General features: G+C 40.5%; 1 protein-coding gene across 1 annotated transcript in view; it reads right to left on the bottom strand.

The window, feature by feature from the left end:
- EEA1 (early endosome antigen 1) overlaps positions 1 to 25,049 on the bottom strand; it is a gene marked incomplete at both ends in the record, with an annotated part of 151,706 nt that overhangs the window by 24,886 nt on the left and 101,771 nt on the right. Inside the window, 2 exons of the mRNA XM_080706144.1 lie at positions 900 to 1,230; positions 18,857 to 18,996. Of these exons, the coding sequence (XP_080562270.1) occupies positions 900 to 1,230; positions 18,857 to 18,996 (471 nt within the window). The remainder of the gene's footprint in view (positions 1 to 899; positions 1,231 to 18,856; positions 18,997 to 25,049) is intronic.

Genomic DNA, 25,049 nt, shown 5'->3' with positions numbered 1-25,049 from the left:
GAATTCATTCTCCTTCAATCATTTCCTGAGGATGACTTTTTTCTCTACAGGTAAAATATATTTTTATGAGTTTTCTGAACATGATTTTATTATCTGGAGTTTTAAAATATGCAATAATCAGAAAGTAGTTCATAGTATTTGAATTATAAGAGTCATTAACATCATTTTAGATTTTTTTCAGGTAAGCAAATAACATTTCAGACATAGATGTATTCTCTATAGAAAGGTCCCCTAGAACAAACATCCTGCAGTATCTTCCAGATTGAGTATCAGACCAATAAGAGAAAAATAACTGTTAGGGCTTGGCATGGTGGTGTATGCTTGTAATACCAGTACTTGGGAGGCAGAGATTAGATAATCACAGGTTCACCGCCAGCCTCAGCTACTTAATGAGACCCTTTTGTAACTTAATGAAACCCTATTTCAAAGAAAAAAAATTTAAAAGGACTGGGGTATATCTAAGAGGTATAATGCTGCTGAGTTCAATCCCCAATTCTGAAAAAAAAAAGACTTGTTATATTCAAATAAAATATCCAAGACATATAAAAACTTGTACACTTCATTTTCTCACAACCCCTCACCCTCTTTTTTCTTTTTGTGGTACTGAGAATTCTAGGGACATTCTACCCCTGGGCTACACCCCAGCCCTTGTTTACTTTTTTATTTTTATTTTGAAACTGGGTCTTATTATGTTGCTGAGGGTCTCACTAAGTCACAGAGGCAGGCCTTGAGCCTGCAATCCTCCTGTCTCAGCCTCCCAAGTACACCACCACACTGGCTTCATAAGAGCCATTTTAATATATTTAAATGTAGGATGGAAAGTCAAGAGTGAATTAAACCAAAATAATACATTAATAAAATATCACTTCTACCTAAGAAAATAAATGTAAACAACTAACCAAGTCTAAGATAGCAGCTTTTCCTTTTTGATTCTCCTTTTCAAATTCACTTTTGGAGTTTTTCAAAGAATTAGAAACTTTTGATAAGTCCTCTTTGGCTACAGAAAGCTCTGCCACTAGAGTTTCTTTCTCCATCTTCACTTCTTTTAGCTCTTTTATGACTGTTTGGATTTTGCTAGTCAGTTCCTTGTGCTGTGTGTTTGCATCTTGACTTAACTTTTCAATTTCTTGTTTCAGGATAATTTTCTCTTCTTCTTTCTTGGTAAGCATTTTCTTACTACTTTCAAGGGCTTCAGATTTTTTCTGTAGATCCAATTTTGTTATGGATACCCTAGATATTTAAGAAATATTTTTAAAAATAATGCATAATTTGCCATTCAGAGTCAATTATAAATAATTATTGAGTTGAAATTTTCTTGTGAACAGTTCAGAACTAAAACTATGAAACTGAAAAATGCCTTAAACCACCTCACCTGATCATTTGGCAGATGTAGATGGATATTCCACTCAACAACACAGAGTACACATTTACCAAATATAAACTATACATTGGGCCTTACATAAGATTTAATTTTAAGTTTGTTACTAAGCATGTTTTATTTTTTAATCAAGTATGATCTTTGACCACAAACAAAACAAAATTAACTTGTATCACAGGGAATAGGAGTATCAACATCAAAGTTTAGATTGCTGAAACGCTTATTCACTTTCAAGAATAGAATTAAATTAGAAATCAACAATAACATATCTAGAAAACCCCCAAAATTTAGAAAGTAAATAATATACTTTAAAATAATCCATGGATCAAAGAAAAATCATTTTAGAAATGATTTTTAGAAAATTTTTAAATTTTAGAAAACACATCAAACTTCTGAGTAATAAAATACACAGTAAGATGGGTATTAGAGTGAGGTGGGCTTGAGCGGTGGAGTCCGTGCGCTGCTTACTGGGCTGAGCCCAGGATGACTGGTGTTGGTAGCGCTACTCAAACCTCACCCCAGGCAAAAAGAACCCACAATTCCTTTTCTGAGTAGTAATCTAAAAATATAATATGACTCTAGAGGAGAAATGTTTGCATGAAGTATAAAGTCAATGAAGATGTAAATCTTTTTTTTGGTGGTACTGTGGTTCCTGAAAGCCCTTCTACCTCCGAGCTACACTCCCAGACCTATTTTTATATTTTTTTATTTGGAAACAGAGTCTCTTAAGCTTCTAACCTGTCCAATCTTCCTGTCTCCACCTCCCAAGTGCGGGGATTATAAACGTGTGCCACCACGCCTGGCCTGAAGATGTAAATCTTAAAGTTTTCCTTACCCCGATATGATATGGGACCTCAGAAAGATTTCTGAACTATATGTTAGAATGTAGGAAAAATATGGCTCACCTCATTAGGCCACTGAAAATAAAAAGAACCATGGGCCTAAGGAGCTTTTGGGAGGAGAATAAGAATGAACTCAGAGGTGACCCTCATGGACTAATGATTGGGCTCTAGAAGTGATGAATAACTCAGTAGTAGGTAATATAAAGGAGCAGATATGCTCTCCAAACATCTAGACACTGGAAACTGCCATGAGAAGGAATGTCACTTAAGGCAAAATATACTTCTATAACCTCCAATTTAAATGATCAGAATCCACCTTACTAAATATAAGAAGAAAAAGTTGTTTCTTACTACATCTCAAAACAGTACTTGATAGGCTGAGACAGGATGATCCCCAGTTTGAGACCAGCCTCAGTCCTCAGCAACTTAGTAAGATCCTGTTTCAAAAATAAAAAATAAAAAGGATTGGGGGTATATCTTGGAGGTAGAATGCCCTTGGGTTCAAACCCCAGTACAAGAAAGCCCAAAACAAAAATAGTCTTAAACATCAGAGCCAAGAAAACAAAAACCAAGGAGGAATCCCATGAAGGTATGAAACAACTTAATAATCATCAGCTCTGATGGATTTGTTTCATCTTCCTGAAAGACAATTTTCCTGGGGTCTTGGTCTCCCGTTTTTACTACTGGAAAGATTAGATTAAGAACCTTCATATATTTAATACCAATAAAGTCCATCCACTTAAATAGAGTGGCCTATTTGGAGTTTAAAAACAAAGTCCATTTGAATGTAACCAATGACAGCCCTTTGATGAATACATTTAAATTAATGGGGTAGAATTGATTTTATCCATCAAAATTCTGTTGACTGATATATCTGTTCACTTAAATCTCTTAAAAGGATCGAAATCAGCTTCAACAATCAGGAAGAACAAACTGAGCAAGAGACAAATTCTTCTCTAAGAGTGAAGGGATGATACATCAATACATCACTTTCATATATACATGTGCTCAGAAGTACAAACCCCTCTGACACCAGAAATTGCTGAGATTCTATACAGCAATTACTGTTACAGATTCTAATATATTCAAAACTGATTTACCCTTATATTCAGTGCTGTCATAAGCCCACTGAGCACATACTGAAACTTAGAAAAAAAAAAAGTATCCTTTAAGATAGTTTATTCCATATGTTAAAAACCTATTACAGTGATTTTATTAAAGTAAGTAATGTAACTCTACTTGTATATATCTGACATCTAACACTGAAAAATAAAAAGAACATGAGGAATGAGTAAAAGAAACAGATAATGCCAGAGGAGAACAACCATAGAGAAGCTTTCACATTAAAAAGCTATATTTTAGGCTGAGACAGGAGAATTAAAGGTTTGAAGCCATGTTAGCAACTTAGCAAGACCCTATTTTAAAATTTAAAAAAGGGCTGAGGGTATAACTTGGAGGTAGAACACTCCTTGCCTCAATCCCTAGTACCAAAACAAAAAAAGAAAATAAAAATAGTAAATAAAAACTTGACAAATAAAATCAATTAAATCTAAAGCTTCTTATATAAGTCTGATAAAACTGAAAAATCTCAGACTGACCAAGAAAAACAAGAGAAGCTCAATTACCACTATTTGGAATAAAAATAAAACATTCTTATAGATTTGAAGTTTGATAAAAATGGACATATTCCTTGAAATAAATAAATATTATACTTAGTATACCCAGTCCCAAAAAATGAGTAGATGTGTGTTCTCTCTTATATGTGGAAGTTAGAGAGATAAGTGGAAATAAGAGCAACAACAAGTAGATGAGCAGAGACTCCAGGTAAATAACTGAAGGTGATTAAGGAAGAAAGTGGGGTGAGGTGAAGTCATAACGAATGCATAGTAGAAATAATACTGTGAATGTTTAAAAAATTTCCAATTCAGATCTCAAAGACCTGTGAAGTCAAGGGGCCTGTGGGGAAGGCAGCAAGAGTTGTGTGTATTTTTCTAACACTCTGTACCCAATATAATGTAAAGTTACAATGTATCCAAGAAAAATAAAATAAAATAAAATAAAAATGAAAAAATTTCTTGAAAAATACAAATAACCAAAACTGACTCTAGAAAAATAAATTAGAAAATTGACACTATATCCATTAAATGAATTGAATCCTAAATGAAGCAAGCCAAAGAGAGAATTCTATGCCTGGCTGGTTAATTGGTGAATTTCATCATATATTGAAGAAATAGATAATACCCATCTCATACAAACTCAGATAGGAGGAGAGGAAGAAACACTTCTCTGTCCCTTTTTAAAACCAGTGTAACTTCAATACCAAAATCTGACAATGATATTAAATGAACATTTCAAACTAATAGCCCTCATGAGTGTATAAAAAAAAATCTTAGCAAACTAGTCATCACTCAGTATCTATTAGAGATTGGTTTCAGAGGCCACACAAATACCAAACGCTATATATGCTCCGTTTCTTTTGTAAATTGGTTAAGCCGGGCATGATGGTGCATGCTTATAATCACAGTATTTGGGAAGCTGAGAAAGGAGGACTGCAGTTCACAGAGAGCCTCAGCATCTTAGTGACTCCATTTTCAACTCAGTGAAACCCTGTTTCAAAATAAAGAAAAAAAAAAAAAGAGGGTTGGGGGTATAGCTCACACACAGAATGTCCGTGGGTTTCACCCTAAGTACCACACACGCAAAGAATGGTTATAGTATTTTATATAACCTATAACTATCCTCCAGTATGTTACATTATCTCTAGGGCTGGGCATGTAGCTTGGTGGTAAACCACTTACCTAATGTGCTACACACACACACACACACACACACACACACACACTTTGCAGATTTTGCATTGAATGTGATAGCACAAGCCTGTAATCCTAAGACTTGGGATGCTGAGACAGGAGAGTCTCTAAAACAGTGGCTCTGATTGAAGGAAAATGTGTAGGGAGACTTACACTTAATACTACATCCAACTAGTAGGATCTCCATGATCACCACAGACCACCCAATCATGGTGTATGGGGAAAAGTCAGACAATCCCAGCCTAGATGTGGAGAACAGAGACTCTTACATTGTGTTTAGTCTCAGATTTATATGTCACCTACAGAGGCAGAGAAAGACCAAGACTACAAATCTGTGGAAAACATGAAGGGTAAACTGCACTTAAGACTAGATCCAGCACCATTGATACTGGCCATCTGCATAGACTGAGAAAGACTCAGAGAACCAGGCTTATAGCAGGAAAGGTGCCATTGGTACTAGGTATCTGCACTGAGAGACTACAGGGGCCCAGCCTACTAAATATTCATTTATTTGTAGAGTTGCATTAATTTGTTGTTGCGGTTGTTTAGGCTTTTTGTTCGTGTGTGTGTGTGTGTGTGTGTGTGTGTGTGTGTGCGTATGTGTGTGTATGCCTATTTTATAAAACCCTATCCAGGCCCGGGCCGAACTGTGCGTAGCATGCCAGACCCCTGGAGAAACCAGGCCCAGTAAGATGCTGGGTTCGGGGTGGGGGTCGCGCGCGGGGCACGCCAGCTGGGGCCCGAGTCGTGGGACTCTGGGCCCTGGGCTGAACTGCGAGTAGCACGCCAGACCCCTGGAGAAACCAGGCCCAGTAAGATGCTGGGTTCTGGGCGAGGGTCGCGCGCGGGGCACGCCAGCTGGGGCCCGGGTCGCGGAACTCTGGGCCCCGGGCCGAACTGCGAGTAGCACACCAGACCCCTGGAGAAACCGGGCCCAGAACAGAAAAAGATAAAGAAAAATATCGGAGAGGAGGTAAGAAAGCCGTTATGGATGCCAGGACACTGGAGATGCAGACAAAACTTATCTAAATGCACTGGAACTTATGGAAAAATTCGCCGTGAAAGAGGACTGCTATTTCTCTATATTGTTAAGAATCTCAGACATCACATATAAGGAGAGAGTTTAGCGAAGACCAAGGAGAAATGCGGTGTTGAAAGAGTTCTCCACAATGGTGGTGGAGACTTGTATTCAGGAGAAGCAGAAACCGGACCTTACCAACTTTATTTTTTTGGAGAAATTACACCAAATGTCAAATGCTACATCACGCATGGGAAGGATTTGAAATGGTGGAGGCAGTGGCAATGCCAGTGGCCAATACTCAGGGGAGTCAGAGATCTGATACATTACACCTGGAACCTTTGAAATAATAATCACAGAGACAGTGATTGGAACCTGCTGAGGGGTTAGGCGGGCACCGGGGCTAGTGGCCGACATCGGAGCTTGCTGTGAGGCAAGGCCACTACTGAGGCCTCCGTGGCCGGGATTGGAACCTGCAGAGGGGTTAGACCGATGCTGGGGCCAGCGAGGCCGGCATTGGAGCCTGCCATGAGGCAAGGCTTGTGCTAGGGCCTCCGAGGTCGGGTCCGGAACTTGCTGAGGGGTTAGGCCGGTGCTGGGGTCAGCGAGGCTGGCATCGGAGCCTGCCGTGAGGCAAGGCCAGTGCTGTGGCCCCCGAGGACGGGACCGGAGCCTGCTGAGGGGTTAGGCCGGTGCTGGGGCCAGGGAGGCTGGCATCAGAGCCTGCCATGAGGCAAGGCCGGTACTGGGGCCTCCGAGGTCAGGATAAGAGCCTGCCCAGGGGTTAGGCCGGTGCTGGGGCCAGTGTGGCCGGCATCGGAGCCTGCCGTGAGGCAAGGCCGGTGCTGGGGCCTCTGAGGCCGGGATAAGAACCTACCAAGGAGTTAGGCCGGTGCTGGGGCCAGCGAGGCTGGCATCGAAGCCTGCCGTGAGGCAAGGCCGGTGCTGGGGCCAGCGAGGCTGGCATCGGAGCCTGCTGTGAGGCAAGGCCGGTGCTGGGGCCTCCGAGGCCGGGATTGGAGCCTGCCCTGAGGCAAGGCCGGTACTGGGGCCAGCGAGGCCAGGATAAGAGCCTGCCGAGGGGTTAGGCCGGTGCTGGGGCCAGCGAGGCCGGCATCGGAGCCTGCCGTGAGGCAAGGCCGGTCCTGGGGCCTCCGAGGCCAGGATAAGAGCCTGCCGAGGGGTTAGGCCGGTGCTGGGGCCAGCGAGGCCGGCATCGGAGCCTGCCTTGAGGCATGACCAGTGCTGGGGCCTCCGAGGCTGGCATCGGAGCCTGCCGTGAGGCATGACCAGTGCTGGGGCCAGTGAGGCCGGCATTGGAGCCTGTCTTGAGGCATGGCCGGTACTGGGACCTCGAGGCCAGGATAAGAGCCTGCTGAGGGGTTAGGCCGGTGCTGGGGCCAGCGAGGCCGGCATCTGAGCCTGCCGTGAGGCATGACCAGTGCTGGGGTCTCCGAGGCCGGGATCGGAGCCTGCCGTGAGGCAAGGACGGTAATGGGGCCTCCGAGGCCAGGATAAGAGCCTGCCGAGGGGTTAGGCCAGTGCTGGGGTCAGCGAGGCCGGCATCGGAGCCTGCCGTGAGGCAAGGCCTGTACTGGGGCCTCCGAGGCCAGGATAAGAGCCTGCCGAGGGGTTAGGCCGGTGCTGGGGCCAGCGAGGCCGGCATCGAAGCCTGCCGAGGGGTGAGGCCAATGCTGGGGAAAGCAAGGCCGGCATTGGAGCCTGCCGTGAGGCAAGGCCGGTACTGTGGCCTCCGAGGTCAGGATAAGAGCCTGCTGAGGGGTTAGGCCGGTGCTGGGGCCAGTGAGGCCGGCATCGCAGCCTGCCGTGAGGCATGGCTGGTGCTGGGACCTCCGAGGCCAGTATTGGAGCCGGCCGAGGGGTTAGGCCTGTGCTGGGGCCAGCGAGGCCGGCACTGGAGCCTGCCATGAGGCAAGGCTGGTACTGGGGCCTCTGAGCCCGGGATTGGAGCCTGCCGAGGGGTGAGGCCGATGCTGGGGCCAGCAAGGCCGGCATTGGAGCCCGGTGCTGAGGCCTCCGAGGCCGGGATTGGAGCCTGCCTTGAGGCAAGGCCAGTACTGTGGCCTCTGAGGTCAGGATAAGAACCTGCTGAGGGGTTAGGCCGGTGCTGGGGCCAGTGAGGCCGACATCGAGCCTGCCGTGAGGCAAGGCCGGTACTGGGACATCCGAGGCCAGGATAACAACCTGCCGAAGGGCTAGACCGGTGCTGGGGCCAGCAAGGCCGGCATCGGAGCCGGCCGTGAGGTGAGGCCAGCATCGGAGCCTGCCGTGAGACATGGCCAGTGCTGGGGCCTCCTAACCCGGGATCGGAACCTGCCGAGGGGTTAGGCCGGTGCTGGGGCCAACGAGGCCGGCATTGGAGCCTGCCGTGAGGCTAGGCCGGTGCTGGGGCCTCCGAGGCCGGGATTGGAATCCTGCCAGGGGGTTAGACCGGTGCAGGGGCCAATGGCCAGCATCGGAGCCTGGCGTGTGGCAAGTTCACTCCTGCGGCCTCCAAGGCCGGGACCAAAGCCAGCTTAGGGGTTAGACCGGTGCAGGGGCCAGCGAGACCAGAACTGGGGCCTCCCATGAGGTAAGGCCGCTGCTTGAGCCAGCGAGGTCTGGATCAGTCCACTGAGTAGCCAGGCCACTACTGGGACCATCAAGAGTGGGATCGGTACTTGCAACGCAGCATGCACAGAGAAATATCGCAGAAAATATAAATCAGACGCTTCTCTTAATCAGCAATAACTAGGAGGAAAAGGGCAACAGGAAGAGGTTGAGCTATAGAAAGGGCCCTATAGTGAAGCAACTAATGTGACCAATCAGAGGGTATGTAATACTGGAGGACGGAGCCTCTTTAAAATGCAGGAGGTACATAAACAAATGTATCAAAGTAAATCACCAAAGAAGTGTGGGATGGAGGGAGGGGAGGGAATGGGATGGGGGCTGGAGGAGGGCTAAATGGATGATGTGTGCTTGTATATCCTCTCAAGTCTTGTACTCCAATGTGATTGATATATGACTACAATGCACCAATTTAAAAAATAAATTAATAAAAAAATAAAAATAAAAATAAAAAAATTTAAAAAAAATTAAAAAATAAAACCCTATCCCAAGCTTCTTTCCTTATACAGAACTACTCTCTTGTCTCATCGCTTTTCTTTTTTCTTTTTCTCTCTTCCTTGTCTTATATTAAATATACTTTATATCACTATACCAGAACTCTACATTGGTTACTAGAATACTACTAAATTTTCGCTATCTCTAATTTCTAATATATACTACCTTACCAAATTCATACTCTCATTCTATTTGATCCTATTTGAGGCTTTACCCTATTCTTCCATTTACTCCTTCACTTCCCTCCTTACTCAACCTTCACTGTTGAATGCAATACAACTTGCCCTTGGATATACCAGCTGACACCTAGAGATGGAGAGAAATCTATCAAAAGCAAAAGATACAAACTTCTGAAATCATAAGAAGGAGGAATAAAAAGGAAGCAATGAGCTCCAACAAAAACACAATAACAAACAGAACCTCTTCCGGGAAGATGGCAACCGAGAAAAGCGGCATTTATGAGTCCTGCTAACACTCAAACTCTATTGCCACAAAATGAGCACTTTTCATAGCCAGAAAATACTATCAACAGAGAAATAAAGACTATAAATACAAGGGACAGGGAAAAAGAAGACTAGAAAACAATCAGAGACCAGAAAAAAAACCAGCCCACATTGCAGCAGCGGACATCGCGTGGGCACCATCTTGACTCTTGACTCACAGGACCAGGCTCCAAAGAGAAAAGGTAAACAAGGTGCTGAAGTGAGCAGCTACAGATTATTCAGGTGTAATTCAGCAGTTCTTTAAGTGCAAAGAACGTCTAAAACTCCCAGTGGCCAAGCTTATCACACCCTCCAGGAGCTCAAAACCAGAAAAGAAATATAAAAGCCTCATGGACGAGGGCGTGGCAACAGCACCATATTGCCAGCAGTGGAGTTGAGTTCACCATGCCCACAACAGTCCCAGATCAGTGCATACAACAACCTTAAGTGAAATTGCGGCCCCCTAAAGGAGAAAGCCCAACACTGCACCCCCAGAAATTTGCACAGCTTTTATAATCTCCCAGGTCCGAGATTCTGCAGTCCAACACAGTAAAGGAGTAGCGGTGGCAGGGATACCACACCCTAGTTTCAGTTTGCCATGGAAAAAACACCCAGTCCGTCACCTCCATGGTCTTGCGCAGCCTCGATTAACTTCCTAAGTTTGAGACTTTGCGATACAATCCAGTAAAAAAGTAGTGGTGGCTGAGATTACCACAAATTCAAGATTTAGAACACCCTAAGTTAAATCGTGGTGACCTGGGGAAGAACCCAGAGAAGGCACAATCTTCTAAAATCATGGGAAAGAGGAACAACAATGAACGCCCACAACCCCACCATATCAGAACCTGATAATAAAAATTCAGAGATCTCCAGAAGATCAAATCAGGAATATAGCTGTAGAAATAATACAGGACCTTCAAAAAGAATTCAGAGAGTCTAAAAGAAATAAAGGATGCAATCATTGAAGTAAAGGCATCAATTCAAACTATAAACAATCTATTAGACCACATGGAGAATAGAATCTCGCTCCTAGAAGATGATCACTTCAAAAATGAACACATAACTTATAACTTAGGGAAAAAAATCAGACAACAGGATTCTGACATTGAAGAAATATGGGCCCATTTTAAGAGAGCTAACCTAAGAATAATAAGAATCGAGGAGGGAAAAGAAGGTGAAACCAAAGGGATCAATAATCTCTTCAAAGAAGTAATAGCAGAAAATTTTATAAACATAGAGCAAGAAGTCGATACACAGTCCAGGAGACTTATAGAACACCCTTTAGACAGGATCAGAGAAGAGGTTTCCCATGCCACCGAATTGTCAAAATGACCAATGTGGAAGCCAAGCAGAGAATCTTAAAGGCAACAAAAACAAAAGGCCAAGTGACATTCAGAGGCAAACCAATTAGAATCTCTCCAGACTTCCCAAACCAAGTCATGAGAGCCAGAAGGGCTTGGAGTAACATATTCCAAACTCTGAAAGAAAACAACTTCCAGCCAAAAATTTCCTACCCAGTAAAACTATCTATCAAATTAGATGGGGAAATAAGAAGTTTCCATGACAAACAGAAACTGAAGGAATTTATGTCTTCAAAACCAGCGCTAGAGAAAATACTCAAAGAGATTAACTACAAAGAAGAAATAGGTAACACTCACCAGAACCAGAGAAACAAGATTTTTAATCCAGAAGACAGCTTAGCAAAAAAGAATAAACAGTATTTCAAACAGAAATAAAACCTTAACATATTAGAAATTAAAAATTATCTCGTGCACAGGCCGTGGTGGCACACGCTTGTAATCCCAAAATAAGCCTGGGAGGCAGAGACAGGAGGACCGCGCAGATTCGAAGTCAGCCTTGCTGGCTTAAGAGACCCTGTTTCCAAATAAAAATATAAAACAGGTCTGGGAATATAGCCCAGAAGTACAAGGATTTCCAGAAACCCCAGTACCACCAAAAAATAAAAAATAAAAAAAAATAAAATAAATCTCTCAGTAATCAGACTGAATGTAAATGGCCTCATTTCCCCAATAAAAAGACATAAAGTGTCAAAATGGATTAAAAACCAGAATCCATTCATTTGCTGGTTACAAGAAACATACCTTACAAGTAAAGATAGTAACAAACTCAAGGTAAAGGGCTGGAGCAAGGTAATGCATGCTAATAGAACTCAAAGGCAAGCAGGAGTAGCAACTACGATATCAGACAAGTTAGACTTCAAACCCAAATTTATTAGAAGAGACAAAGAAGGTTATATTTTACTGGTAAAAGGAATAATCTGGCAAAAGGGAATAACAATAATCAACATCTATGCCCCAAACATAGGTGCAACTACTTTCATAAAACAAACTCTATGTGACATGAAGTCACATATAAATCCCAATACAATAATTACTGGGAGACTTCAACACACCTCTCACAATATTAAACTGGTCTTCCAGACCAAAGGGCAGTAAAGATGCCTCAGAAGTAAAGAACACAATTAATCAAATGGACCTGTTGGACACATATAGAATATTCCACCCAACTACAGCACAGTTTATATTTTTATCAGCTGCTCACGGAAACTTCTCCAAAATAGATACATCCTGGGACACAAAATAAGCACCAGCAAATTCAAAAAATGTTACATACTTCCCTGTGTTGTTTCAGACCATAATGGAATGAAACTAGAAATCAACTATAAGACCCAGAGAAACAACATAAACATGTGGAGACTGAACACCACACTTCCAAATGAAGAATGGGTCATAGAAGACATGAGAGGTGAAATAAAAAAATTTCTAAAAACAAATGAAAATAAAGATAAAACATATCAAAACCTCTGGAACACTTTTATGTTGGGGTCTCTGCCCTGCTCCTACAAGAGCCCGCAGGCCTTGTGGCAACAAGATGGCGCAGACATCCGGCTGCGAGAGAGGTGTTGCAGTTTGCCCCTTGGGCCACTATAGGCCCGGGGCACTTCCGTACCCATGCTCAGTGAATGGACAAACCTCCCATAGGTAGACAAGGGCATGGGCCTACCTAACCTTTACCCCTATTGGCATGCTGGAACCCGCCCCCCTGCCTACTTTCATTTAAAAGAAGTGCTTTGTTCCTCAATAAACGAGACCTTGCTTGACCTAGCTCCCAGCTCTGTGTACTTCTTTGGGGGCTGTCGGTACTCATCATCTCACCCGACCCCACTGCTGTCGGGCTAGCCCCGACAGTCTGGTGCCCCGTGTGAGGACCCCCTCTCCATCCCCTAATGAAAGAAATCGCTGGCGAGTCAATCGGTCTGCAGGTGAGTATCCCCCTGTACTTTAGCATCAGTCTAATTCCAAGCCCGATCCCTCTCTTGAATCTTTGAGACTCCTCTTGAAGAGTCGTGGATTCGATCTCTCTGATGATCAGGCCAGAAAAGCTTGGGGTTGTTTTTTAAAAATCGCCCCCTGGCTCCCTGAGGGGGACCTTTTTGACTGGGACACATGGGACCAGGTAAAAATACTAATCCAGCATGCTCAAACGGATAAAGGAGAGATTCTCCCTCTCGTGGTCCTCCCCACCATCTCAGCACTGAAGGGCTGTTTTCCTCCCCAACCCTCAGAGAAGTGCTCTAATAAGGGCTTATGCCCCCCTAAGGTAAAGAGGGAAGATGCCCAAAACCCCCCACAGGCCTCCCTCTCTGGGGAAGCCCCCAAAGATTCTCCGTCCCTGTTTCCCTCTCTCCATCCCTTTGGGGCTGCCCCCTGGCAAAAAAAAGGATCCCCTGGCATCTTTCTCCTCCCATAGCCCCTTTTGCCCCCTCCCATAACTCCCTCAGCACCCCCCCCCATATCAAGGAGTTAACTATGAGGGAAAGCAAACCCAACTCTTCCCCATGACCGTTAACCCTGGGGGAAACCTCCCCACTACCTGGCACCCCTGGATCCCCCAAGATCTTAAGGAGCTCAGGAAGGTGGTGGTAGAAGATGGGCCCAACTCTCCCTGGGCTGACACTCTAATTGAGAGCCTGGACCACCTGGCCCTTGTCCCTCGTGATTGGAAGGATCTCGCCAAGGCTGTTCTCCCTGGGCCCCTATTCATGAAATGGACAGCTTACTATCAGGAGGAGTGTAGAATTATAGGAGAAAGAAACCAGACCGCCAACCCGGCCATCTCCCTAACCTATGGCATGTTAACTGGCACAACCGACCAGTTCGCCACCGGGCAACAGCAGGCAGCTCTGCCCCTCCCATACCAGGACCAGGTTAGGACCACCGCACTGGCGGCCTGGAGGAAGTTGGATGATGGTCCCACGGAGGCCCCAATAGCGGGAATCACCCAAAAGCCCAGCGAAGACTTGCCAACCTTTATTGAGAGGGTTTCATGGGAAACCTCCTCTTGGTTGCCCTGGAGGGACCCTAGTGGGGGGAAGGGGAAGGTTCGGCCCCTGGTAGTGTCTGGGCTCACCGCCAATCTCCTAGGACAGGATATTTTAGGGGAGGCAGAAGCCGTTATTACAACAGATAATCGTGCCTTTTATGATGACCTCCTGGATGAGGAAGAGTACCAACAACAATTTGATCAAGGAAAAGTCCGTCGCCCTAATTATAGGGATGACGTGCACTTTGAGCACACAACCAGTAACAAAGAGATAGAAACAACAATAAAGAGCTTACTGACAAAGAAAAGCCAGGACCAGATGCTTTCCCAAGTAAATTTAATAAAAACTTTATAGAAGAGCTAATTCTGATACTCCTCAATCTATTTCATGAAATAGAAAAAATAAGACTCTTTCAAATACATTTTATGAAGCCAGAATCACATTAATACCAAAACCAAATAAAGACAGTTCAAGAAAGGAAAACTACAGGCCTTTATCTTTGATGAACTTATATGCAAAAATATTAAACAAAATACTAGTAACACACATTCAAAACCACATTAAGATAATCATACACCATGACCAGGTAGGGTTAATCCCAGGGATGCAAGGCTGGTTCAACATATGAAAATCAATCCATGTAATTCATCATATAAACAGAACCAAAGACAAAAATCACGTGATCATTTAAATAGATGCCAAAAAAGCATTTGACAAAATCCAACATCTATTTATACTAAAACCACTGCAGAGAATTGGAATAGAAGGAACATACCTCAACATCATAAAGGCATTCTACAATAGGCCCACAGCCAACATCATATTAAATGGGAAAAAGTACAAGAATTTCCCTTAAAAACAGAAATAAGACAAGGATGTTCATTATCACCACTTCTCTTCAATACTGTACTAGAGACTCTAGCCAGAGCAATAAGGCAAGAAAAGGAAATCAAAGGAGTACAAATAGAATTAGAAGAACTCAAAATTTCACGATTTGCAGATGAGATGATACTATACTTAGAAGACCCAACAAACTCAACCAAAAGGCTTACAGAACTGATCAACAAATTACAAAAAGTGTCTGGATACAAAATCAATATTAAAAAATCAGAAGCTTTGCCAGGCATGGTTGTGCACACTTGTAATCCCCGCAGTTGGGAGGCGGAAACAGGAGGATCGCGCAGGTTCAAAGTCAGCCTCACTGGCTTAAGAGACCCTGTTTCCAAATAAAAATATTAAAAAATAGGACTGGTAGTGTAGCCCAGAGATAGAAAGGTTTCCAGAAACCCCATTACCACACACACAAAAAAAACCAGAAGCTTTTCTGTATACCAATCATAAATCCCCTAAAAAATAAATCCAAAAAACACTTGCACTCACAAATTCCCACAAATAAATAAAATACTTAACCAAGAAAGCAAAAGACCTCTACAAAGAAAATTATAAAACATTGTAAAAAGAAATCAAAGAAGACCTTAAAAGACGGAGAGATCTTCCATGTTCATGGATAGGCAGAATAAATATCACCAAAATGGCCATATTTCCAAAAGTGATCCACAATTCAATGTAATATTCATTAAATTATCAAGATCATTCCTCACAGACAGAAAATCAGTCCTAAAATTCATTTGAAGCAACAACAACAACAAAAAGAGCCAAACTAGTTCTCAGCAACAAAAACCATACAGGAGGACTCACAATACCTGACTTAAAACTATACTACAAAACTATAGTATAAAAACAGCAATTGTACTGACACAAAAACAGATATATAGACCAATGGAGCAGAATAGGACACCCAAACAAATCCACACACTTACAGCTAATTGATTTTTGACAAAGACACCAAAAATACAGTGGGGGAAAAAGCCTGTTCAACAAATGGTGTTGGCAAAACTGCTTAACCATATGCAGAAAAATGGAAATAAATCCCACTTTTTCACCCTGCATAAGAATCAAAATGTATCAAAGACTTGGAAGCCGGGCCTGGTGGCCCACGCTTGTAATCCCAGCATTCAGGAGGCTGAGACCAGAGGATCATGGTTCATAGACAGCCTCAGCTACTTAGTGAGGCCCTCTGCAACTCAGTGAGACCCGGTTTCAAAATAAAGAATAAAAAAAAAAAAATTGGGCAGGGGAGGGGGTATAGCTCGGAGGCTGAATGTCCCTAGCTTTCATCCCCAGTTCCCCCCCCCAAAAAAAAAAGACTTGGAAATTAGACCAAAGACCTTGAGGCTCCTTGAAGAGGGCATAGGTACAACACTGCAACACACAGGCACAGATAACTTTCTCAACAAGACCCAAAAGGCACAAGAAACTAAAAGGTGAATGAATACATGGGATTGCATAAAACTAAAGAACTTCTGTACAGCAAAATCATTAAGAACCTCAACTGAGAGCCAAAAGAATGGGAGAAGATTTTTTTGCCAAATACTCCTCTGATAAAGGATTAATATCTAGAATATACACTTAAGAAACTCAGTACTAAAAAAGCAATCAAAAAAATGGGCAAGTGAACTAGATAGACACTTCATGAAGGAAGAAATTCAAATTGGGCAAGTGAACTAGATAGACACTTCATGAAGGAAGAAATTCAAATGGCCAACAAATGCATGAAAAAATATTCAACATCATTATCAATCATTGCGATGCAGATCAAAACTACTCTGAGATTTCACCTAACTCCAATTAGAATGCCAATCGTTCAAAATACAAACAACAACAAATGCTGATGAGAATGTGGAGAAGTGGGAACTCTAATACATTCTTGGTGGGATTGTAAATTAGTACACCACTTTGGAAAACAGTATAAGGATCATCAGAAGAATGGGAACGAACTTATCATATGATCCAGCAATACTACCTCTGGGTATCTCCCCAAAAGAAAGGAAACCAAACTACCAAACAAATGCATGCATATCTATGTTCACAGCTGCATACTTCACCATTGCAAAAGTATGTAACCAGCCAAGATGTCCATCAACAGATGAATGGGTTACAAAACTATGGAATATGTACATAATGAAATTTTACTCAGACAAAAAGAAAAACGCAATTACATCATTTACAGGGAAATGAATGGAACTGGAGGACATTATGCTAAGTGAGATTAGTCAGTTACAAAAAATTAAAAATATAGTGCTCTCCCTAATATGTGAAAACTAGGGAGAAATGGTCATAGGAGGAACTCTAGATGAAGAAGGATATTCTATAGATGAGCAAATAAGATGACCTGAGGGGATTGGAGTGGGGAAGAGGAAAATTCTATAATTCACATGATATACTTTAACAAACATATCAATGTTAATCACTAAGCCAAACATGAGAAGGAGAGAGGAGGAGGGAATAGGGAAGGAATTGGGTAAGGGCTAAATGGGTGATGTGTGCATGTACGTTTCCACCATCTTAATAGGTACGTGCAAGTACAGAAGTTTGAATGGTTATGCAGAGCACAAAAAATTGCTTGACTTAGCAAAGAAATGCAAGTTAAAGCCACAATGAAATATGATTTCACATTTATAAGATGGTCAAAATCAATAAGACTGACAATACCAAATACCAGTAAGGATATAAAGCAATTTAAATACTCCCAGTAGGAGAATAAAATGGTACAACAGCCTTCGACAGTTTCATATATTTCTAAATAAACATCTACCCCACACTGACCTAAAAATTACACAAAATACTTGTATTAGAATATCCATAGCATCTGTATTCATAAGTTAAAAATGAGAAACAATCCCAAAATATCTATCAATGGGAAAAGAATCTTATATCTGGTTTAAAAAACAGTAACAAAAAAGTATAAATTCATTCAAGTACATGGATAAATTAAAAGTAGTGCACTAGCTGGGCATGGTGGCACACACTTATAATCCCAATACTTGGAAAGTGGAGACAGGAGGATCACAGGTTCACGGCCAGCCTCAGCCATTTAGTGAGACCCTCCACAACTCAGTAAGACCCTGCTTCAAAATAAAGAATAAAAATAGGGCTGGAGTTGTAGCTTGGAGGTAGAATGCCCCTAGATTCAAACTCCAGTACCACACAAACATTAAAAAAAAAGTATTACACTAATTGACAAAAGCCAATCACAAAAAGAATATACTATATTATTCCACTGATATGAAGTTTAAAAACATTAATCTATAGAGACTAAAACAGAACTATGGCTGTCTACAGGGAAAAGGTAAGGGACTGACTAGAAGGATGCACAAGGCAACTCCAGGAGTGATAAAACTGTTCCAGACTGGGGAGGGAGAATTGATGGAGGTATGGTTACACAGAGTAAACACATTTATTAAATATAAATTACATGTGTTGTGTAAAATCTATTCATTTAACTATGTGTAAATAATAAAAAGGAATATACACTGATTATGGTTTACAATAACAAATTGCCAAAATGTACACAGATATATACATAAATATATATTTATAATTTCTTAGGAGAAAGAATCCATTCCTTACTTGGTAAAGTGTCTCAAAGCAGAGCTAGACTACTCTTGGATGATACACATAAAAAAATCTCTGTATTTTAAGTTTTTATATTAATTTATTTAAACTAGTGAATAAATCAAAATAATTGCTCAATAAAAATAGTTGCATATTATTGATGAAGAGACTATTTGACCCAAGTTTTATAAAACTAAGTTTTCGGTTCTTCCTAGTGAAGTTGACTTTAATGACATTATAAAGACATTATTTTTCATTCACAATACTATCACCAGTTTATAAGACCAACACAAAAGAAACATTTATCAAATCTTTAAGGACAATGATAGCAAGACTGAAAGAAGCTTTAATATTTAGTTTATAATCTTATCCCTTAATTTGTAAGTGAGGAAGGTTAGCTTACATTTCTTTCTCCATTTCCAGTTGTTTACTCAATTCTGTAATTCTAAGCTCTAAATCTGTGCTTAGCTGTCTTTGCTGTTGGAGATCCTGCAAAGTTTGCTCCTTGCTTGCTTTAATATCAAGAGTATCTGCTTCCAGTTTCTATGGAAGAAATATAACAACCAGTTCAGTGCTCATCACTATCAATCTGTTATTAAATATAAAAACATTGGTTATATATAGTGATATTGACATAAACACAAAAGTCATAATAAAATATTTATAATAAACATTCTGAAGAGCGGCTTATTTATTTTACAATTTTTCTTTTTTTTTTTAATTTTATTTTATTGGTGCACTGTATTCATACATCATAGTGGGATACAAACTTTTGTAGACATACATGCACACATCGCCCAGTCAGCCCCCACCCGATCCCCACCCCATTCTCTCCCCATCCCTCCCTCCCATGCTTGGCTTAGTGGTTGACATCTAGTGTTATAGCAATTTATCCAAAATTAAAAATGATAATCTCACATAACAGTTTCATTTGTCTGATACCAAGCTTTTGATGACTTAAAGATAACATTTCAATATTTCTTTTTACTTTCTTTCTTACCAGAGCATATTTTTTTCTGTTTTTTTAGGTGAAACTATCATATATTTATTTTTCAGAAAAAAATCTATCCTGATATGGAATATGGACTCTAGATACCCAAAACAATCTTGAAGCAAAAACAAAGCTAGAAGATGTATATTTTCTGATTTCAAACCATATAAAGCTACAATAATTGAAACAGTGTAGTACTGTTCTAAAGGCAGATATATAGACCATTGGAGTTAAATACAAGCCTAGAGCTAACTTCTTCCCTATATTGTCAAGTTATTTTTGACAAGGTTTCCACGAAGATTTGGTGGTGGAAATAATAATCTTTTAACTAAATATTGTTGAAAAATAATAATTACATGGAAAAGAATAAAATTGGACCCTTACCTAATCCCACATACAAGTATTAACTAAAACTAGATAAAAGACCTAAATATAAATCTTAAGACTATAAACTTTTAGGAGAAAATCTGGGTCATAAAACCTCACAACATTGAAATTGGCAGTGATTTCTTGGATATGATTTCAATGGCACAGGCAACAGAAGAATATACAAACTCCCTAAAAAATAAAAGAAAATATTGTATATCCAAAGACAATGTAAACAGAGTTAAAAGTTACTAATAGAATTGGATAAAATATTTCCAAATGCTATATCTGAAGGTATATTAATATCCCAACTAGAAATCCTAAAAATTAACAACAATAAAGGCAAACAATACAATTTAGAGATAGGTAAAAGACTAACATAAATAATGAATCTCCACAGATAACCAATCTTAGTTGTCTGTTGGATGGAAACTCTTGTTTCTCTGGTTCTGGTGAGTGTTACCTATTTCTTCTTTGTAGTTAATCTCTTTGAGTATTTTCTCTAGCGCTGGTTTTGAAGACATAAATTCCTTCAGTTTCTGTTTGTCATGGAAGCTTCTTATTTCTCCATCTAATTTGATAGAAAGTTTTGCTGGATAGGAAATTTTGGGCTGGAAGTTGTTTTCTTTCAGAGTTTGGAATATGTTACTCCAAGCCCTTCTGGCTCTCATGACTTGGTTTGGGAAGTCTGGAGTGATTCTAATTGTTTTGCCTCTGAATGTCACTTGGCCCTTTGTTTTTGTTGCCTTTAAGATTCTCTGCTTGGCTTCCACATTGGTCATTTTGACAATTATATGGCGTGGGGATCCTCTTCTCGGATCCTGTCTAAAGGGAGTTCTATAAGTTTCCTGGATCTGTGTATCAACCTCTTGCTCTATATTTGGAAAATTTTCTGCTATTACTTCCTTGAAGAGATTGTTGATCCCTTTGGTATCACTTTCTTTTCCCTCCTCTATTCCAATTATTCTTAGGTTAGCTCTCTTAAGATGGGCCCATATTTCTTCAATGTCAGATTCCTGCTGTTGGATATCTTTTTCTAGATTAGAAACTATGCATTCATTTGTGGATTGCTCATCTTCTAAGAGCGAGATTCTGTTCTCCATGTGGTCTAATCGGTTATTTGTGCTTTGAATTGAGGCCTTTACTTCATTAATTGCATCCTTTATCTCTTTTTGGCTCTCTCTGAGTTCTTTTCGAAGCACCTCTATTATTTCTACAGTTATTTTCCTGATTTGATCTTCTAGAAATCTCTTATTTTCTGTTTTATCAGGTTCTGATGTTGTGGGGTTGTGCACATTCATTACTTCAGTGTTATTCCTCTTTCCCATGATTTCGGAGGTTTGTGCCTTCTCTGGGTTCTTCCCTTGGGTCACTATGGCTTCACTTAAGGTGCTCTGGATCTCGAGTCTGTATTATCTCAGACCCTACTACTCCTTTACTGGGTTGTATCACAGAGTCTCCGACCCAGGGAGTCGATAGAGGCTGCTTTAAACTATGGGGGGTGCCAGGTTGCACGCTCTCCTATGGTGTGATATCTCTGCCACCACCACTCCCTCACTGGGTCAAGTCCCAGGAGGCACAATACTGGGATTTCTCCTCTGTGGCCCGCAATTTGACTCACTGTTCTTGAGTACGTAGATGTAGCTGTACTGGACTCGGTGAATTCACTGCTGCTGCCGCTGCCGGTGACAATATGGTGCCTCTGCCACGCCCTCGGCCATGAGGCTGGCGTATTTTTTCTTCTCTGGTTTTGATTTCCACTCTGAATCCCTGCAGCGTGTGCTGAGCTCAGCCACTGGGAGCTTTAAATGCTGTCTGCGCCGAAAGATCCCGCCTGGCTGTTCCGCATCGGCTCACCTCGGCTTGCTGTAGCCGTCCGCTGAGTTCGCTGCTGCCGCCGGCAGTATGGCGCTGCTGCCGCGTCCTCGGGCGCGTGTGTCTCCTCTGTGGCCCTGAGCTCTGTTCTCAGTCCGCTTTCTCTCTGGAGCCTGGTGGTTTTTTTGTTTTTCTGGTGATGGTGTTTTCTGGCTATGAAAGGCGCTCTTTTTGTGATAATGGAGATTGGTTATTAGCGGGACTCTTAAGCCCCGCTTTTCTCGGTCGCCATCTTCCCGGAAGTCTATTTTACAATTTTTCATAGGACGTAGCATACATATTATACATTAAGCAGCCACTAAGTATTCATCTTAAAAATTAACTATGCAAATAAAGATAATAAACTTCAATATTTTTACTGGAATAAAAATAGTTAACTATGTAACAGGTTACTCATATATCCACTTAAAATATTCCATCTTTATATTCATAATTAACACTGACGTGATTTTATTTAAAATTAAAATGGAGCTATCGTGAAGTCTTTCTCATCGTCATCTATTGGCCCTAAAAATGAAGCCAATTAAATTCCTGATTTTGATTCATTAATCTTTTAACATAGTAATATTATTCTTCAGAGTATTGTGTGCCTCTTATGTATATATACAAATTATGTGCATATTTTTACAAATAAAATCAAACTTCTAAATGTAACTTTGTCTATAAGCAATATACTTGTTACATATTAATATTTACAGACTTAAATATTTTAAAAACGATTGGTACTATGGTTCTTACCCAGTGTCCATACTGTGAAAGAAAAGATTCTTGAGGTAATAAGTTCTGTAACAATATGTTTATAGAAAACATCTGAAGTACTTTTTAAATTGATGATTTGAAAATGTTAAAGAGCTGGTAATCACAATAGACACTCTTTAACCAAATAGAATCTCATCACTTTTCAGTAAAATGGTATTTTTATTCTTTTCAACCATACCTAAAGTGACTTGTCATTACCACTATCATTGGCCATAAAGAAAAAATGAAACAAAAAGAACCTATAAACAGAATTGTAAATGACATTCTTCTCTTATATTGGTATGCATATACATATTTACATATCCAAGTCTCATCTATAACCATAAACAGAGGCTTTACCTGATTGTAGTATACCATATATAATAAAATATGATGTTTTTAAATATATAAAATTTGTGTATACACATACACAGTAACTTGACAAATTTTTGTTTGATTAGAAGTACTGACTTAGAGGATAATAGCTTCAGATCAGATCAAATTCTCCTCTAATAATGTCTAATGATTTTATCTCTTTAGTAAATCTTCACTTGAAATTGTGTTAAAATAAGTTTTAGTTTACTATGGCCTAAATGTATTATTAAATAAGAAAAATCCAAAGGTTATAAATATAAAGTTTTAAAAAGAAAACAGTTTACCATATCTGAAATATTATAGTTAAAAGGGAAAACGATGGAAAAGTGAAGCTACAAGGAGAGACTTTTTTTTTTTTTTTCAGTACTGATGGAACCCAGGAGCATTCTACCTCCGAGCTAGACTCCCAGTCTTATTTTTTATTCTTCTTCATTTTGAAACAGGGTCTCACTGAGTTGCAAAGGGCCTCACTAAGTAGTAGCTGAGGCTGTCCTCGAACCGCGATCCTCCTGTCTCAGCCTCCCAAATGCTGGGATTACAAGTGTGTGCCATCACGCCCGGCTAAGAAAAGACTTTTCAATAAAAAATATTGATAATTTTTTTCCAATTATAGCAAAGATCTCTAGTTGATTGTCTCTTAGAAATAGTTAACATTTTACAATAAAATCAGTATATATGTTAACTGTCCTTTATAAATGCCATCCATTAATGAAGTAAATAAATATAAAATAAAATTCAAAATTCAGATATGGTTCTTGCTGACCCTGTGTGAGGCTGGCTGTTGCTGGAACCGACAGCTCTAAGAGAACAATTCCAGCAAAGAAACAGCAGAACTTTGTTGAGCGAGTGATACAGACCATCATCAAAAGTAGTCGTACTTTTTTCTCCATGCTTAACAAAATCCCAACTACCCAGACAACCCACTTAAATCCTGCACCTGCAGCTGAACCCATCTCTGCCTGCAAGGAGGTAAGCAGTGCTCAACAAGACTGTGAGTTAACAAACCGTCCCAGTGGGAAACTACCCTACACAGCCACAGGCACATGCATGGCAATGAACAAATGCACAGTGTCTGTGATTACTCCTGCAGACATGAGGTCCACCTCAACCTCCATAACCTCTCATGGGAACACAGAAGAAATGTGAATCAGCAGATAACTCCTATGAATATTCAGACAGGAGGGGCCTAGAATCAGCAGACTATAGCACTGTTGACTAAAACTCAACCGAAAGATTACTAGAGCTAATTAACAAATTTAGCAAAGTAGTGGGATACAAAATCAGTCTAAAAAAAAATCAGTAGTTTTTATGACAACCACTCATATACTGAGAAAGTAAAAAAACAATTTCATTCACAATAACTTCAAAACTAATAAAATCCTAGTAATAAATCTAACCAAGGAAGTTAAAGGCCTCTGTAATGAAAATTATAAAACACTTAAGAAATTAAATATCTTAGAAAACAGTAAGCTCTCTCTTGCTCTTGGATAAGTAGAATAAATATCAAAATGGCCTTTCTACTCAAAGTAATCTACAAAATCAATGCAATCCCTATCAAAATATCAATGTCATTCATCACAGACCTAGAAAAATCAGTTCTGAATTTTACATAGAAAACAAAAGACTCAGAATAAGCAAAGCAATTCTCAGCAATAAGAACCATGCAGGAGGCAACACAATTCTTGACTTCAAGTTATACTATAGACCTATAGTAATAAAAAAAAACAGCATGTATTAGCACAAAAACAGACACACAGACCAAGAGAACAAAATAGAAGATACAGAAACAAATACACAAACTTAGAGCCATTTGATTTTTCAGCAAAGGTGCCAAACACATACGATGGAGAAACGACAGCCTTTTCAACAAATGGTGGGAAAACTGGTTCTCCAGTTGTAAAAAAAATGGAACTAAATCCTTACCTCTTACCCTGTACAAAAGTCAACTGAGATGGATTGAAGACCTGGAAATTAGACCAGAGACTTTGAAACTACTAGAGGAAGGCATAGGTCCAACATGCCAACATATAGAGACAGGTAGAAACTTCCTCCACCAGACCCACATAGTTCAAGAAATTAAAACAAGAATTAATAAATGGATGAAATTAAACTAAAAATTTCTGCTCATTTAAGAAAACCATCAAGAGCTAAAAAGAAAGCCAAATATCTAGAATGTACGAAGAACTTAAAATATTTTATTTATTTATTTATTTTTTTGGTGTTACTGGTGTTCCTGGAAAACCTTCTACCT

Source organism: Muscardinus avellanarius (genome assembly GCF_963383645.1).
Source record: "Muscardinus avellanarius genome assembly, chromosome: 11".
NCBI lineage: Eukaryota > Metazoa > Chordata > Mammalia > Rodentia > Gliridae > Muscardinus > Muscardinus avellanarius.
Note: the sequence above shows the minus strand (reverse complement) of the source record. Positions and strands in the feature narration are given on the sequence as shown.